This window comes from Apis dorsata, unplaced genomic scaffold, assembly GCF_000469605.1.
Source record: "Apis dorsata unplaced genomic scaffold, Apis dorsata 1.3 scaffold_390, whole genome shotgun sequence".
Lineage (NCBI taxonomy): Eukaryota > Metazoa > Arthropoda > Insecta > Hymenoptera > Apidae > Apis > Apis dorsata.
In genome coordinates this window covers 529748-547115 of record NW_006263651.1, presented here as the reverse complement: position 1 = coordinate 547115, position 17368 = coordinate 529748, and the positions used below count along the sequence as shown (strand labels likewise).

Below are 17368 nucleotides of genomic sequence, written 5' to 3'. Positions count from 1 at the left end.
TATTTTTTGTTTTCTTTATAAATCTCTTATAATAAAAATATTTATTTTTTTTAAATTTTAATATCAATTTAAAAATATTCATTATGTATATTATCATTATACAAAAATTAATATAAAATTTATTTATAGACTATCGTATTATTTATAAAAAATAATTTAAATTATATTATACTATTTTATATTGTTAGTTATATTTATATAAATCTATTATTGAGAATTAAACAAACATTTTGTATATATTTATACATATTCATTATACATAAATTGTATAATTTATAGAAATAGATCGATACAAACGGTTTCTTTAATTTAAAAGAAAGCTGGATTTTTACCTGAACAGAAATATCTCCATTGTTATTATTGTCATTTATGTAGTTATAATACACTTAAATAATAAAATCGTCAGATATTGTTAGAATTGAGAGAAAAGTTCTCTAGAAAAGTTCAGGTAGTTCAGGCTATTAAAGTGACCGTTTTCTTTGTTTGTAGAAAATTTTAATATCCGTCAATTGGTTTTATAATTTAAATAGTACTATTTTGAAGAATAGTAATAAATATTATAAATTTTAAAGGATTCTTAGATAAAAACTCTTAGATAAAACTTAATAGTATAATTTTAAATATTATTAAACTTCTATACTAAAATAGTTTTTATTGATGATAAATTTATTTGAAAATTAAGTCAGTTGATTAATTCCTCAATAGTTTATTCATTGATTTGACAGTATATAATTTAAAAAAAACGTGTATGGAATCAGATAAGTTGAAATTTGTGTGCATGACATTCGATTTAAAACATAATAATGTCCGATATAAAAAATGTTTTATCTCTATTATGTCAGCATTTAAATTTGTCAATTAATGTTATGATGAAACCTGAGTATTTTAGACAAGCAAAATTCAATGGCATGGATGAAAATATCGTGAGTGTTACGTACAATATCGCATAACCTTTATATAATATAAATTTATATATTTTAAAATATTTATAAAATAACTATTTTTAATTTACAATTTTTTTGTATTAGGACAAAATATTTTGGAAAATATTAAATATTTTAAGTTATTATGCTGTGAAAGAGAAACAAATTGAAACTAATTTTGAACAATATGGTAAATTTTGTTGATTTTTCAAATCTTTTTATTAAGTATTAAAAGATACTTAATAAGTTAATCTTATTTTAGATATAATATGGGCTACTAAATTATACTTTGCATATTTACAATATCCAGCAATAGAGTTTTATGCTCTAACTGAACAAAATAAAAATAGCAGAGCACTATTATTAGCATTTGCATGGCTTCTTGGAACACAAAATATTTTGAATATTATCATTCAGATAAATCTTTCTAATAGCATATTAGCAAGAGAATTTTCATACTCAAATAACTTAGAAGTAATTAATTTTAAATATAAATGAAACAAAAGTAGCAATTAAAAAATATATATAATTTATTTATCTTTTAGAAAAAAGAAACAGAATGTTATATACCAGAATCGATCATTGCACAAATTAACAATGTATTGTACTTAAATGGTAAAGTAAATTATAATATAAAAGAGATATCTGAATTGATTTCTGAGAGGACTAAATTAGTAAGTAAAATTCATGCTGCAAGCAATAAAATTTGTGGACTGCCACATCTAAGTGTATCAGAAGCAGCACTAATAAAACGTATTTCAACAATTAATAAAGATGTTCTATCTAATGAAGATAAAAAACATATAAAAGAATTATCCACTATTGCTAATTTATTAAATATACATATAAAATGGATGAAGAAAGAACATATATTTTTTGAATGGATGGTAAGTAATAGAAATATTATTAATATTAATATAATATTCAAATATCTCATTTTATAAAATATAATAAAATAGTGATAAATAAAAATTACAGATAACAGTAATACAAGAACACAATAAGTTACAAAATGTCAATTTAGAAGATATGGATTGGAATGAAGTTTCGAAGTTCATTTCCTTATTATGTTGTATAATTCAAGAAAAATTAGAAACATTATCATCTAAAGAGAAACCTATGAATTTTCTAAACTGTGAACGTAAATGCATTTCGCGTTTATTAAAAGTTCAGATAGAAGATAGTAATACAGAAATAGAAAAATGGTTAATGGAAATTTCTACCGAATTGAATGAAAAGACAGAAAATATAGCTAAAAAGAAAGAGATGCTTTTTAAGAAACTGGAAAAAATTTTACAATCAATTCCCTATTGTGTGCAAGTTTAATTTTCATAATTAAAAAAATATCCATATCTTCTTTTATGATTATTCAAGTATATTATTTAAAATATAAAATGTCATAATTGCTCATTAATTCATAACATTATTTCAGTAACAAATTTAAGTTTGTATAGATACTGTCGACACTTGATCAACAACGCCAAATGACGAGATGAAAACATTAAAAATTGTCACTAAGAATATACCAATCACTGTCCAATTATTAGTCCGATCAGCTTTACACATTTGAGCATCGTCTTTAATATTATACTTGCTATTCCATATCAATCCTATTCCTACTGCAATTTGCAATAATAAGCTGGAACCTATTAGTACCAATGAAGGATAATAATATTGATGACCCCCATCGGTTTGTAAAACATAACGCAATTGATTCGCATTGGCAGACAAAAGAGCCAAATCCATCATTCCTTGAGCAAGCGTCTTTTTGTGTTGATAGATATTCACGTCAGGTATCGGTTGAAGAGGTGATCGCGGAAAAAATGGAGTTCTTGGATTTTCTGATATTCCCGGTTCACTTGATAAAAGACCATTATCTGTACTTCGATAATCAAATATAGAAGAATTAGCTAATTTATGATTGTTGATTTCTGGACCCGTAGTCGGTCGTGGATTATTCGTAATGTCAGTTTCAATCATAGCACCAGAACGTACTCCAACAGTCATTTCCAATGATTTAGAAGCTAATGATTCTGGTATTTCATCACCAATTTCATCCATGTAAATAATTTCATCATTTTTATCGTTTTGTTGAGCCATAATTTAATTAATTCCAAATTCTTATTTTAAATAATATTACATATTTAATCATTTATATTATTATTTAACCATTATATATATTTTCAATATTTTTCAGATAACAGTAAGTATAGCGAAAGACATATTTTGAAAATAATTTCTTGCACACATTTAAGTTTCATAAAAAATTTTTTTTTTTGCTTTCTTTCTGTTCATTACTTTAATATGTAGAAAGAAAAAATTTATATTATTCACTTTTATTGAATCTTAACACCATGAATTTTAACAATACACCACGTTTTTTATATTTTATGTGTGTTTTTTTGTACTTTTTTATATTATAATTATATTTTACGATTGTAAAATAATTATGATTAACGTAATAATTATAATAACGTTTAACTGAAACCGATTTACTTAACTGAAAGGTTTTAAGAATGCAACACTGCATTTATTCAATAAGAATTAGATGATTCATGCAAACGTCATGCTTCCCTTGGATTTACCATTTATCTCAAGACTACATTTGTTGAAATTAATCATTTTAGTAGCACAATAGTAATATTTTTTTACATTATGGCAGTCCACTTTGTTATAAATAAAAATAGAAATTACTTTCTTTTTTAAAATCTTTATTTAATATTCTTTTACAAAATCTATTGTGAATTCCTTATATATTTAATATTTATTTCAAGTTTTCGTTAATATATTTATTTTTTAATTTAATAAGAAATTGTAAAAAGAAATGATTTAGGATTTACATATTATGAGCAACTGCGTTCAGAAATATTTAAAGACGCGCTCTAATATTTTATGTCAAGGTTTTCGCAGTAGAAGGGGAATGGCATTATTCCAATGATCGATACGTAACTATAAATAATATGTAAATCTGCCAAATCAATAAAAAAACAAGATTATTATCAAAATCAAAACAAATTTTTATAAATAATGATATAAATTTTATTTTTTCAGTTCTCGATAAATATTATTTAAAAAATGTACATAAAAAATTCGCAGATCTTTATCTTCACTAATTTTATTCGAATAATGTAATATTCGATGTACTTGGAAATAAACGGTAAAGTTCCAAATTTGTAATCCTGAGTAATATTGAATTCTAAGAAAATTGTATTATAAAACCGGTTCATCATATTTCCTCAACATTATTGGTGATTATGATGCGAAGTGTAATCAATCTATTACAAATACATTCATGTTCATGATATAACAATATGAAAAATTATAGATAATATCAGGAAGTTTTCCAAATGCTATTATTATATATTATAATCCAAGACATTTTATTTTGTCATTTGAAAACAATTTAAATATATGATCTTTATTCTAAGAGTACTTTATTCTAAGTAATATAGTTAGATTGTTGAGACATTCTAAATTTAAAATAGTTAAATAGTTTCATGTCTAGAGATCGTAATTAGATAATAAAGTTAAATAATTTGTTTATTGTAAAATATCTTCAATTTAAAGATTCATTTCCAAGATATTTATAATTCTGATATTATTTGGGCTAAAACTGATTCTTTATATATAACTATGTAGAATATCTTAGTTATTGAGCTATTCCGTTGTCAAGCAAACAATCATTCTCGTTAATTTTAAGATCGGATGTATTCTTAGTCGAGTTAAGTATATATAATCATAGATATAAAATTTATAAGCTTTTTCCAATATTATTATTTTTATCATCTATTAGAATTAAACTTTTCTCTAAAAAGTTAACAGCTATTCGTATTTTCTACGGACTTTAATTTATTTACAAAAAATATAAGGAAATGAAGACTGATAAATATGAAGGCTCAAAAATGTTGCACTCATTGCCCGGGAAAATTAGTTCATTCAGAAAGTAACGAATCTCACGAATGCTGTCAGCCACGATATATTTCGGGAAATTTAAGAATATCTTCTTTAAATAAACATGTGCCAGAGTGCTTCGGAAAAAAGGAAATCAAGGAAGATCTTTCAAAACGACTATCACAGAATCGACCAGTTTATGATCAATTTGCTATAGCAAAGAAGCTTCATGCAGAGAATTTAGAACACCAACCTCTTCCCGATAAAGTCGATGATTCTGTTTTCAAGAACGTAAGATTAGAAGAATATTCTGATAAAGTTTTATCGAAAAAATATTGTGACTATTGTAAACAAGAATTTAAAAATCATTGTATGAATGCAAATAAATATTATAGACCAGTTTTAGGTTGTAAAGAGCCCAAAACAAAAATGGATTTAGCTATTTGTTGGGAAACTCCAATAAATCCGATTTACGAAACACCTAAACCTACTCATATTGATGGTTCAAAAGGTGGAGTCGCGCCAGCCATATTTACTCTTGTTCAGCATAGTTCTACTTCTAAAGCTTCTGTTTATTCTGAAACAGAAAAGAACGAGAAAAGTTCTACATCCTATCAAAATCAATGCAAATTACAAGAAGATTCAAATTATTGTTACAAAAATAAAGAAGAAAACAATAAAAATGTAAAATGTTATGATTGTAATTGCAAGGATTTGAATGTGAATATATTGAAGAAGAATAAAATCGAAGAACAAGCAAAAAGAGAAATGTTTAGGAAATGTGTTGCCTGCAATAAAAAAAATATTGATCCTAGATTGATTAGATCTGCTATTGGATTAACATTGGATACTGAAAATAATCAAAAAGATGAAAGTAAATTAACGATACCAAGACCAAAGACTCTTTTTACTAAAAAATCTTTTTGTATCGATTCTTTGGTTCCTCCTTTTAGTATTGTTAATAGATATAGAGATGGTGAATTTCCGGAACATTGGAGACTTATGTCAGTTTATCAACAATCATATAAGAATCCATACAAACGGAAAATTTATCGCAGTTAGATTATACAAATTAAATTTTAAATTGTAAAATAGTAATAAAATTATAACAAATATTTTATTTCAAATCTTAATGTAACGAACTCAAATTTTAATTTTAAACAACTTTAAATTTTAATCTGAATTTGAAAATTTTATTTTTAATTTTAATTTTTCAACCATTTAATGAATATTAAATTTTTAAAGTATATTATTTTAAATTTATAATTTTTTACGTTGTATAGTACTTATATTAACATATTGCGGCATGAAAAAGATTTCTAAATTCTCTGAATCTATAAGAAGACTTTGATTCAAATTTTCAAGAGCAATATTTTGCAAACGGTTTAAGAGATCAGGATATGGTGCTATAAATCTTCGGAAATCGTGGCGATATAACACGTATATTTCACAAGTTTCCACCGCAACTATAGTTGCTATTCTATGCTCGGTATCCATTACCAAGGCAATTTCACCAAAATAACTTTCATCTTCCAAATGACAAATCTTTATATTTCATTATGAAAAAGAAAATATATTTTTTATCTTTCATAAAAAAAAAGTTGATGAAACTATGATAATGGTAACATTACATACTTCTTTTCCTGCAGAATTGTAAACAGCTACTGTTCCAGAAGAAATGAAATACAAAGCTTCGCCACGGGTGCCAGCTTTAACTATTTCATCACCAGCTATATAGATTTCGGATTGTAATGCACCTGTTAACTGTACTATTATATGTTTTGGTAGATGCTTAAATAATTCTACGTTTTTAACGAATTTCAAATAATTATGCAAAATGATTTCCTAGAAAGAAGATTTTCATTATTAAAACATACAATAATGTTTTGCTATCTATTTTTACGTAAAAAATTACTAGTTTCTTATATTTCATATAATTATATATTAAAGAAGCTAATAATTTCAAATAATTGCATTTTCTATTATAATTATAGGAAAAATTGATGAAATGAACCTCCCGCAAATAAGGTGAAACTTCCTGTATGATTTTCTGATTTCTTTCGAAACCTATTTTATTGCGATAATGATAAAATGTTAATAAACGAAGTTGTAAAGCAGATGGAAGCTCTTTGTATCGCATATATTCTAACAACTGTGCTATCAGCCTCAAATTATGTTTAATTGTTATATGAAACGTTGTTATTAATTGTGAGAATTGCGCTATAAAAAAGATTATTATTTGTATAATATACTATTATAACGATAGCATACAATAAAGAAATACTTACTTAATAAAAATATGGCACCAAAACATCCAACTATCATTAAGATCATATTTAATATAATATCTTCTGTCGTTTTCATATCTAAAAAATGGCAAGAACGAGAAAAGGCGATAAGCGAACGATGCAAGCACATTAGATATTTCTTTGCTGTTGTTTCCCTGTTTTGAAAATACGATGAATTGATCCAAGACCTAAATAGATCCAAGAATATAAATTTAGAATTCATTATTGAAGAAATAAATATGATAGAATATAAATACTAACTCATTACTTAAAGTGCCTAAAACATATACAGATAGAGGAACATAATATTCTAGACAAGCAGCCCAGTGAATACATATTATAATAACCACGCACGTATCCAAAATTTTATGTAATTGAAAATATATTCTGTATACCTAAAATTATAAAAATATTCAAAATATTTGCAATTATTTTATAATTTTGTCATAATTTTATAATCAATTAAAAAAATAACTAACGTCGCGAAGTCTTTTAGAACAAGCAAGAATATTGCGAATTCTTAATAATTTCATCATATTTAATGTAGCACAGTACCATATTGAATTAGGTACAATAAAAATGAAGATTCCTATGGGTAATATGGGCAAAAAATCTATTAGGAAATAACTTTGCAAATATTTCCTGCATAAAAATAAAAATATCGATTATTGATAATTTATAATATCGTTCTATCAAAATCACCATTTAATGATTAAAGTACCGTGCTACAATCATAGGATCAAGAACAGTAAGTTTCGTTTGATAATCATAATAACCCGTGAAGAACCACATGATAATATCACATAAAAAGACTATATTTATTATATCGTTAATCACAAAATAGGTAAAGAGTTCATCAAAATAAAATGTGATGATTATTGGAGTGATCAGAAGAGCCACAAATGTGAATATAATCATTATTGAATCCCAAACAATTCTATAAAAATTAAAATAGTTTAATTATAAAAATAATTGAAAGGATATATTTTAAAATTAACCTGAATGAACTAAAAGGATGTATCATATAAGGATGTGATTTGAGGTGTCTCGAAATTTCATAATTAACTGCAGTTGTACTTTTGACACACCAGCGAGTTAAAGGATGCTTTTTATGTAAAACACGTTGTCTCATAAACCAACGACTCAACTTATCCAAAATCCGATTTCCTTTTCTAATAGCCATTATCTCATCTTCTTCTTTCGGTTGTTCACAGATATGCTCTGTAACTGGAACATGCTATATAATATAAAATTAAATTGATTTTTCATTGAATTTAAATATTTATTTTTATAATTTTAAATATTATAATATTGATAAAACTATAATGAATAATTAAATATTATAAAATTATATGAATTTCATTAAGTAGAGTTTCAATTTACCTCGAAAATTGGCACTTCCGTAAAATGGGGGACAAAAGCCATTAAATCCATCCAGCTGGTTTGTTGTTTTGACAGATCAGCTGATCAGTAGATATAAGTTGTCGAAGAGAAATGATTTCTATATATATATATATATATATATATAATTATTTATTTATTAAAACTAATTAATGGATGTGTAAAAAAAATTATTTTTTTTAAATATTATGTTCAAAAATTATCAGAATATATATACATTTATAAAAATAAATAGAAAAATATTATTTACTTCTACATTAAGTTTTAGATAAGATAAATCAAGCAGTACATGATAGTATTGAAGTAAGAATATTAAAAATGAAATATAATTAATCAGTTTTGTGATAACTATTATGTATTATATAGCAAATCAGAACTATTATATTTATAGCGTGATTTTAATATGAGCGAAAAGCACGTGACTATCGTAAAACAACTGTAATACATTTGAGCAATGATTTGATTGTTATACGAATATTTAGTATAAAATCATAAATTAATATCCTATAAGATATACCATTTATTGGAACGAAATACTTACGATTTTTTATTAACAATTTTTATTATGGCGATCATGTCTGACGGCAAAACTCGTATGAGTAATATGTTAGATATGGATAATTTTCAATTGCCTATAGATGTAAGTCTTTATTATCTACATTTAATTTGAATCTTATTTTTATTTAAATCATTTTTTTATTTATATTTTTTTCTTTACATTATAAATATATAAATTTTCAGAAAATAAATAATTATAACCTGAAAACATTTATTTAAAAAAATAATTAACAATTATAATTTAATTTAATTTAATAAAAATTTAAATATAAGTTTTTGTGATAATAACAATATATTTTGTAGAAAATAATTTCAAATTGTTTCATATATTTATTCCTTTCAGGTAAATATAAATTATATATATTTTTATTGATTAAGTCTATTTTAATTTTAGGTAATTATACATATACTATCATATTTGTCTACATCTGATAGAATGTCAGCAGGATTAGTTAATCAAACATGGCATGAAGCATCTCTTGCCATGAAATTTTTGGATCAAGAAGAATTAGTACTTGGTCGACCACATGCAGATAATTTAAATGAAGTGATAGAACTTTTACAACATTCTACAAGACCATTTTATCACTTTGTTTTTAAAGAAATAGAATTAAAAAGGAATATGCCTATTTGGGATCAATATGGACCTCATATGAAAAGTCTAGTATTGGTAAAATTAATTTAATTATTAATATTATTATATTAAAATATATAAGAAAATTGTTTTTAATTTTATAATTATTATTAATTTTCAGTTATGTTGTGATTTAAGTGAAAAAACACTTGTAGAAATTTTTAAATGCTGTAAGTCTTTAAAAGTATTACGTATTAATGCTTGTAGAGAATGTCTAATGTCTGGTAGGCTTCTAGAAGATGAAAATGATATAAAACAACTCTCAGAAACATTTAAAAATGTTCAAGAACTTAGTCTTGATTATAATCGTTTTCTAAGTGATGCTCTTTTTAATAGACTAGTTGCTATTTGTCCAAATTTGGAATCTTTAAGCCTCATAGGCTGTCAAATATCTTTTCATTATGGATTGTATAAAAAATTTTACCCTCAAAATATCAGTTTTTCTGAGGCTTCAAAATCAATTTTAACTTTTTTAAATACATTACAATATCTTAAGCAACAAGCACATAAATTGAAACATTTAAATTTTGGTTATACTTTGATTGATGGAAATGCTTTAGCTACTTTGTCAGCTTTACAAGATCTAAAATTGGAATCTCTAATGTTACAAAGTTGTTATCAATTAACTATAGAAGGTATTAAAGGATTAACACAATATCAAACTTATTTGAAAATTCTTGATATTAGTTTCTGCGTACGTATCACAGATGCTAGTTTACTTTGTATTTGTAAAAACTTAACAAAATTGGAAACGCTCAGAATAAAACGATGTCGTGCTGTAACTGATATTGGTATAAAATATATTAAATTATTAAAAAAATTACAAGAACTCGATATTTCGGAAGATGAATTACTTACCGGTGATTGTATTACTCATGGTCTTTGTTCTGGTTATAATATAGATGACAATAATATAGAACAAAATATTGATTCTGAAAATATTAATTTTAATTCATCAGAAAAAAATGATCTTATAGAAGAAACAACAAGAAAAGAAAATATGCGAATATTATCAGCAAATGCTTTGCATCTTCATGAAGAATCAATTGAATGCATAACCAAATCTTTCCCTAATTTAAGACAACTTGAACTTAGCTATTGTTTTAACGGTGTTACTGATAAGACAATACAGGTATGTGAAAATCATTTTATTATTATTATTTTATATTAATATTATATGCGTTTCATGAAAAGGATGTTATTTGTAAAAAACGAAAAATATGATAAAATGATAGATTTTTAATAGATTTTATGCTGATTATTTTCCTGAACTTTCAGGAATTACTAAAACTTAAGAGAGTCGCTGTAAATCATAAATTTTTGTACCAGCGATGATGCTCATGCATATAAAAGTAAGTTTATCTTTTATAGATGATATTCAAGGAGCTTGTACATTTACAAACATTAAAAATAAGCCATTGTGATGAGGTCAGTGACGCTGGCTTAACGGGTATGGGTACTGGTAACCATGAGTATGTCGAAAAAATACAAGTTGTACATAAACCAGAATTTACAGAATCTAGACTTAGAATCAGTTTACGTTCAAAAGCTGAAGAAGAAATAGTACGCGACGCTGATCGAAAACGAGAAATTATGCATCTTTGTGAAAATGTATTTCAACCGTTAAATCCATTTTCTGGCTTCTCTTTAATCAGGCTCAAATGCCTTCAAGAACTCGATCTTTCTGGTTGTAATAGAATTACTGATGTCAGTTTAAAACACGCATTCGCTTTTCCAGAATTAAAAATCTTAAATTTAAGTAAATGCCAACAGGTGCGTATTAAATAATTCAAATAATGTATAAAAAAAACATAATATATAATTTATTATCATATTATTTTTTATTATAGATTACACATATTGGATTGGATTATTTATCGAAAAATAATCCAGCCATCGAATATTTAAATTTAAATCGGTGTTATAATATATCGGATATTGGTATATCATATCTTGCACAAAGATTACATAGATTGAAGCGACTTCTCATCCAGGTATTTTTATAATTAAAAATTAATTATATATTATAATTATATGTTATATTTTTAATACAAGAATGTAATGATCTTTTTTTACAGGGATGTTCACAACTCACGGATCATACTCTCGATTCTATTAAATTGTATTGCAAAAGTTTACATTATCTAGATACACGTTATTGTCGGGGAATGTCAGTGGCAGGTCTTCAGAGCTTGTCACATTTACTATATGTTGATTGGCATAAACACACAGATGTTGTATCTACGGAAAATGAAATATTACCACCACCAGCTCCGCCTTTACCATCATTACCATCTTTACCATAGAGACGGCTTCAATATTTTCTTTCGCATTTTAAGGACAGGGTAAGGGAAAATTGAAGTATTATTTTAAAAGCTGACTGTAAATTATGTGATAGATTTAATTCAATAGAAAATTTTTTATTCAATGTTTGCATAAATATTAATCGATGTTTGACATTATATGCAAGAAATTTCATATATTTTAAAATATTTGCATAGAAATTTTAAATTCTGTACATATATAATACGAAAAATTTTTGGTATGCATCATATTAAATTCATATAATATTTAACAACGATTATAAAAAAATTTGTATAGGATTTTAAAAAAAACCAATTTAAATATATTGCAAAAAGAGAATATTTAATATAATATTTTATATTAAATATTTAATATAAAATGTAAGCTAATTAAATGAGCATATTTATAGAATATTAAATGATAATACGATTTTAACTAAGTGCAATAAATCAGCCAAAATATAATTTATAACTTTTCATTAATTTTTAAATAGATAATAATTGAAAATAATATTACTTAAACTATTACTAATTAATTTAGATTTTTGTAAAAATTTTATTCTGTTTTATAATACAATGTAACATAAACAATTATTATTATTTATAGTAATTGATATATAGAAATGATAAAAATAATAATTATGTACAAAATTTTATATGTAAGTTGAGAATTCATTTATATTTTTTTATATCTATTCAGATATTGTCAAAAGAATTTTTAATTTAAAAATTTTTAAATCAAAAAATTTAAATCAGAAAGTTTAAATTAAACTTAAATTTGAATAAATAATAATTGTAATTTAAAAAATAGCAAATATTTTTAATTAAATTTTTATATATAAATTAATATTTATAGTACAAAATAATAATTATTATATTAAAATTTAACACATAATGGATAATTACTATACTATATTATACTATATCATAAAATTTAAATCGAAATATTTTTGTTAAAATACTGCCATTAAAAAAATTATAAAATAAACATAAATATAATTTAATTAATATAATATAGTTTCTATACTATTTTATTGAGTAGATATTATTATATAACAAAATAATATTTTATTCTAATATAGAAAATTATATTTTTCTCAGCAAATTAATCAAAATATTGTTATTTGAATAAGTGCAATATTTAATTAATTAATTTACAAAAGATTTTGAATTCTAAATAATGTAAAATTTGTTTAAAGTTTTTCGAATATTATACGAATGATACGCTGCTCTGAATAATTTATGTGACATGTTTATATAAGGATAAATTGTTCAATCTAGGATATATAATAAAATTATGTAAACAATGATCTAAATTTTATTTTAAAACAAATAAATTTAACATTATTTTTAAAAATTTATTTGTATTGAATAAAATAACTTCGATTAAAATTGTAGTTTTTAAAAAGTTATTCTTCTAATTAATTACTGTTGATTTTTTAAATATATATGTTTATTATGTAATAACATTAGTTGAGGCAGCAAAAAAATGTCAATTTTCATATATAGCAAAAATAAGAGCATAGTATTAAGTATTCACAGATAAATGTAGATGAATGAAAATTGCGAATTTTTTTTCTTCAATATTTTCCTTCCCATATTTAGATACGTTTTAATCTGTCTTTTAACACTATTATAACTGGTATTTTTTTTTTATAATTAGTAGCAAAACACACAATTGATAATCAATAAACGAAACATCACTCGCGATCAGTTCAATTCTACTACTTTGTATAAAATTTTTTAATATATCACAAAATTAGATACAAGCAGTGTAGTATCAACTATACTTTTGTACAGTATATATTATTTTGATTTTATTACATTCTTACTTGTAATTTGATCCTCTATGGGTAATTGAATGATTATTTGATACAAACAATTAGTAAAGTATATGCATTTAACAATAAAATTTTAAAATGAATAGTTAAAATTTGATTTAATCATTCGAAATAATTGATTTTTTAAATTAATTAAAAAATTTAAAATAACCCATAGAAGATCAATAACAATTTGTTTTGATAAATATTCTAAACAATGAGCTTTTTTTAACTTTTTATGTATTGTAAATTAATAGACACTTAATATTATATAATAAAAGTAGTTAACACATAGATAAGTAATATAAATGTAGATTAAATCTAATAACGAAAATAGTATATTGAAAATGTGTTGAAATTATTTTTAAGATATAAATAGAGAAAAAAAAAAATTCATAAAGGTATGGTTGACACTTCACTGTATATGAAATTATGTAACTAAATTTTTTTTATAAATTTTTAATATAATATAAATTCTTTTTTTGTGTGACAAATGAATATAAAAAAAAAACCTACTTACAACTAAAATTAAAATAATAATGTTAATTTGACAAAGATTATATGTACTATCTGTTTATATTATCTTCTGATATACATAAATTAAAATTGTCAATTTATCTTTTATAGATTCAGCATAAAGATTTCAGTGTTTAGTGAATTATTTATAAGTTTAAATTATTTACTGCACACAAACTAAACAATAAATATAAATTTTATCTTAAATGATAATAAAAAAATTTCTTATTCTGTACAACAAGAATAAAATATATATCTAAAGAAATCTTAATTAAATATCTTGAATATATAAATATTCCAAATATTTTCTTTATATTTTCATTTTTATATTATCCTTTATAATATTTTTTATCTTGTTCATTTTCTAATTCATTTACAAATTTCATTAAAGATATTTTTATGGAATATTTTTGATGATATTATTTTTAATTAATTTTCATATAATCTTTAATACACAAAATAAAACTTAAAAAAAAAAAAAAAGAAAGAAAATGAAGGATAAGAAATTATGCGGAACTTCAAAATAAAGAAAATCTTTTACATAACAAAAGGACAGTGACAATGTTTTTAATATTTAAACACTGAAATCTTAATATATTTTTTACTTTCATTCAAACTTTTAGTATAATGAAAGAATAGTTAAAAAATATAATGATATTATTAAACAAATTTTATACTTTTAACACACATTAGTTTTTTTTAGATGTATATATATATAGATTTCTATATACATATATTTGTACGTTTTGACGTACATATTGCTCAATATAGAATTAATTTATTTATATTCTAATACTGTGCATTACACACACTATATAAAAAAATGTTACTTTTCGCGTGACGAACATTTTTAAGAAATATTCTATGTCTCTTTATCAATGCAACAATTCTGCGTGATTATATACAAAACAATGAAAATGGAAGTTTATAATATTTTCTCAATATATATATATGATGCGCGCATTTTCACTTCTTTATTCCTTTTTATTGTTTTTGTATGTCATATATTTTTTTTAATAAGTTCATGAAATATGTTTTTGTCCGCATAGTTTATTAATATGAAGATAAATTATTTCTTTCAATCTCTAGATTTATATCATTTGGTTCTTTATCTTGTTTACTTTCTTCTTCAAGGAATTTTATGCACTTTAATTGTTTCTATCATCTCCTCCATATATTAAACTTGTTATAGGATTAATTAGCATCATATGCTAATTAAAACGAAGATATTACCAATAAGGTAATTAAAAATTCAGCAGTCTTTCCTCCAAGGCTAAAATAAAAAAACAATTATATATATTTGTTAATAAAAAATATAAAAGTCTATAGATTCTAATAGCAATTTTAATTCGCGCATAATGAACAAATATTCTTCAATCTTCTTTATTCAAATTTGTATATTTTCAATTAAAAATATTCTTAATTAAAAATTCTAATAATATGCTTGAAAAAATAAAAAGAAATCTCGAGATTAAATATTTTAATAGATATTTTCATATATAAAATTTTATATAAAATATAACTGATTGAATGAATGATGAATTAAAACAATATCTAATACTTATGCAATAAAAATATCAATAATTTTTCTTAATTGTAAAAGATATAGATAATTTATAATTATGCTTTTGATTAATTTTAACCTAAAATAAAGAATAAAGATAAAGAATATTTTTTTTTTAAATAATTAGATAAAATATAATGAAATGTTCAATTGCTGCAAAATAATTAGCTGAAAATATATGGAACTAATTTTGTTAGCTAATACAACAATTTATTTATTTTTAAAAAAAATAATAAGAATATAATTAATGCGTATTTTCGTTTCAAAATTCGAAAAAATTTTTCAACAAATTTAACATATTAGAATTGTATTTAATTTAAATTTAAATTTAAATATAAATATTAATTTAAATATTTTATTTATTTTATATATTCGTACTTTTTGATAATCCATAGTAATTTTTAAATAATTAACTTGTAGATCAAATAAAATGATTATAAAATAATTTTTAAATTTTGAAATATAAAATTTATCAATATATAAATTATTATATATAGATTTAGGTAATACAAAAAATAATGAAGACATTTGGATATTTATTTTAGAAGTATTTGTTGTATTATTTATAAACAAATCAATTATAATCAGTTTTATTGATATTTGCTAACACAAAGAAATATATTATAATTATATTTTTATTCAATATTTGTGAATTTGCATAAGAAATAAAATTCTTTCAATTATATATTTTATAATATAAAAAATAAAATATATTGTATATATTGTTATACTTTTTATTATAATAAGTACACATGTGATAACTATTCATTTCAAATATCTATTTGCAACATATTTTTTTCTGTAATTTAAAAAATCAAAATAGTAAAATACTTATATTTTAACATAATCACAAAGGGTTTAATGTAACAATTCATTTATGAATTGTTGTACTATTATCAGAACTTAAGTATATTTTACAAACGTAGAAAAAGAATAAATATTTATATACAATAAATCATTATCTACAAATAAATATTAATTATCATTTTAAAAAAATGTTAATATACAGATTTTTTATTATAAAAATATAAAATTCGCTTTTGGTACTCTCATTCTTTCCTTGTACACTATACCTTGATCTACAAGAATAAAGGGCACTTCAATGTAATTTTTGTTTAAATTCAACATGTATACATACAATTATTCTTCCTTATTGAAAAAATTTAGTACAAAAAATACGAATTTCGTATATATTGTTTTTTTAAATTAATTGTGTAGATGGAATCTATAATAAATAATTAATATTAGTATAAATAATAAAATCAAAAATTAAAATAGAAATTACAGATGACAAAAATACGCAGAAATCTATGGTATATTTAACAATTTTAAACCTGTTTTGTTGCATTTCTGCAATTTTTGTTTAAGTTTTGTCGAAAACTACGGCGCAATAAATACATAGAATTACAATAGTTCTTTGACAATACAGGAACTTTAAATTTGCATTGTATAATTGATAAGAAACGTTAG

General features: G+C 22.6%; 6 protein-coding genes across 13 annotated transcripts in view; 3 read left to right on the top strand and 3 right to left on the bottom strand.

Annotated features, from left to right (window-relative positions):
- Positions 1–448: 448 nt before the first annotated feature.
- On the top strand, positions 449–2293 carry LOC102672452 (tubulin epsilon and delta complex protein 1-like). The gene is made up of 5 exons (XM_031512155.1): positions 449–923; positions 1029–1113; positions 1186–1397; positions 1469–1810; positions 1902–2293. The coding sequence occupies exons 1-5, from the start codon at positions 804–806 to the stop codon at positions 2247–2249; spliced, it is 1107 nt and encodes a 368-aa protein (XP_031368015.1). The 5' UTR covers positions 449–803; the 3' UTR covers positions 2250–2293.
- Positions 2120–3076, bottom strand: LOC102672581 (ninjurin-1-like). Its single transcript, XM_006619100.2, has one exon. The coding sequence runs from the start codon at positions 3021–3023 to the stop codon at positions 2364–2366; it is 660 nt and encodes a 219-aa protein (XP_006619163.1). The 5' UTR covers positions 3024–3076; the 3' UTR covers positions 2120–2363.
- LOC102672811 lies at positions 2850–5951 on the top strand. Of its 2 annotated transcripts, none has more exons than XM_031512156.1 (3): positions 2850–2984; positions 3121–3126; positions 3975–5951. In XM_031512156.1, the coding sequence occupies exon 3, from the start codon at positions 4812–4814 to the stop codon at positions 5874–5876; it is 1065 nt and encodes a 354-aa protein (XP_031368016.1). In that variant the 5' UTR covers positions 2850–2984; positions 3121–3126; positions 3975–4811; the 3' UTR covers positions 5877–5951. The 2 variants fall into 2 exon arrangements, with proteins under 2 accessions (XP_031368016.1, XP_031368017.1); XM_031512157.1 differs by having other exon boundaries at positions 2873–2984; positions 4739–5951.
- Positions 3498–9127, bottom strand: LOC102672949 (potassium/sodium hyperpolarization-activated cyclic nucleotide-gated channel 1-like). 6 transcript variants are annotated; one of them, XR_004150959.1, is made up of 12 exons: positions 9045–9127; positions 8486–8603; positions 8101–8339; positions 7824–8039; positions 7582–7744; positions 7364–7497; positions 7103–7290; positions 6829–7034; positions 6450–6659; positions 6089–6359; positions 5307–5391; positions 3498–3886 (listed from the first exon to the last, which is right to left on the bottom strand). XR_004150959.1 is itself a non-coding variant. In XM_031512153.1 (11 exons), exons 2-11 carry the CDS (start codon positions 8534–8536, stop codon positions 5387–5389), a joined length of 1683 nt encoding a protein of 560 aa, XP_031368013.1. In that variant the 5' UTR covers positions 8537–8603; positions 9045–9127; the 3' UTR covers positions 5263–5386. The 6 variants fall into 6 exon arrangements, 2 of the variants coding, with proteins under 2 accessions (XP_031368013.1, XP_031368014.1); XR_422264.2 differs by lacking the exon at positions 6089–6359 and having other exon boundaries at positions 3498–3891; positions 5306–5391; XR_004150960.1 differs by lacking the exon at positions 6089–6359.
- Positions 8547–12123, top strand: LOC102673429 (dynein regulatory complex subunit 6-like). 2 transcript variants are annotated; one of them, XM_006619109.2, is made up of 7 exons: positions 8547–8619; positions 9045–9143; positions 9456–9731; positions 9817–10827; positions 11067–11468; positions 11546–11689; positions 11774–12123. In XM_006619109.2, the coding sequence occupies exons 2-7, from the start codon at positions 9069–9071 to the stop codon at positions 11999–12001; spliced, it is 2136 nt and encodes a 711-aa protein (XP_006619172.1). In that variant the 5' UTR covers positions 8547–8619; positions 9045–9068; the 3' UTR covers positions 12002–12123. The 2 variants fall into 2 exon arrangements, with proteins under 2 accessions (XP_006619172.1, XP_006619171.1); XM_006619108.2 differs by lacking the exon at positions 8547–8619 and having other exon boundaries at positions 8806–9143.
- A 2920-nt stretch (positions 12124–15043) lies between these two features.
- Positions 15044–17368, bottom strand: part of LOC102678726 (heat shock factor protein-like) — a 10303-nt gene continuing 7978 nt past the window's right edge. Inside the window, exon 12 of the mRNA XM_031512120.1 lies at positions 15044–15607. The gene's annotated coding sequence lies outside the window, so the exon portion shown is untranslated. The remainder of the gene's footprint in view (positions 15608–17368) is intronic.

Bases quoted from the DNA above. Each gene is read 5' to 3' on its own strand.
- LOC102672452 (XM_031512155.1), top strand. From the start codon at position 804: ATGTCCGATATAAAAAATGTTTTATCTCTATTATGTCAGCATTTAAAT. The intron at 924-1,028 runs GTGAGTGTTACG...TTTTTGTATTAG, and splicing joins ATGGCATGGATGAAAATATC to GACAAAATATTTTGGAAAAT. The intron at 1,811-1,901 runs GTAAGTAATAGA...TAAAAATTACAG, and splicing joins ATATATTTTTTGAATGGATG to ATAACAGTAATACAAGAACA.
- LOC102672581 (XM_006619100.2), bottom strand. From the start codon at position 3,023: ATGGCTCAACAAAACGATAAAAATGATGAAATTATTTACATGGATGAA.
- LOC102672811 (XM_031512156.1), top strand. From the start codon at position 4,812: ATGAAGGCTCAAAAATGTTGCACTCATTGCCCGGGAAAATTAGTTCAT.
- LOC102672949 (XM_031512153.1), bottom strand. From the start codon at position 8,536: ATGGATTTAATGGCTTTTGTCCCCCATTTTACGGAAGTGCCAATTTTC. The intron at 7,035-7,102 runs GTAAGTATTTCT...TCTTTTTTATAG, and splicing joins TGGTGCCATATTTTTATTAA to CGCAATTCTCACAATTAATA. The intron at 6,660-6,828 runs GTTCATTTCATC...TCTTCTTTCTAG, and splicing joins TTTCACCTTATTTGCGGGAG to GAAATCATTTTGCATAATTA.
- LOC102673429 (XM_006619109.2), top strand. From the start codon at position 9,069: ATGGCGATCATGTCTGACGGCAAAACTCGTATGAGTAATATGTTAGAT. The intron at 10,828-11,066 runs GTATGTGAAAAT...TATCTTTTATAG, and splicing joins TTACTGATAAGACAATACAG to ATGATATTCAAGGAGCTTGT. The intron at 11,690-11,773 runs GTATTTTTATAA...CTTTTTTTACAG, and splicing joins TGAAGCGACTTCTCATCCAG to GGATGTTCACAACTCACGGA.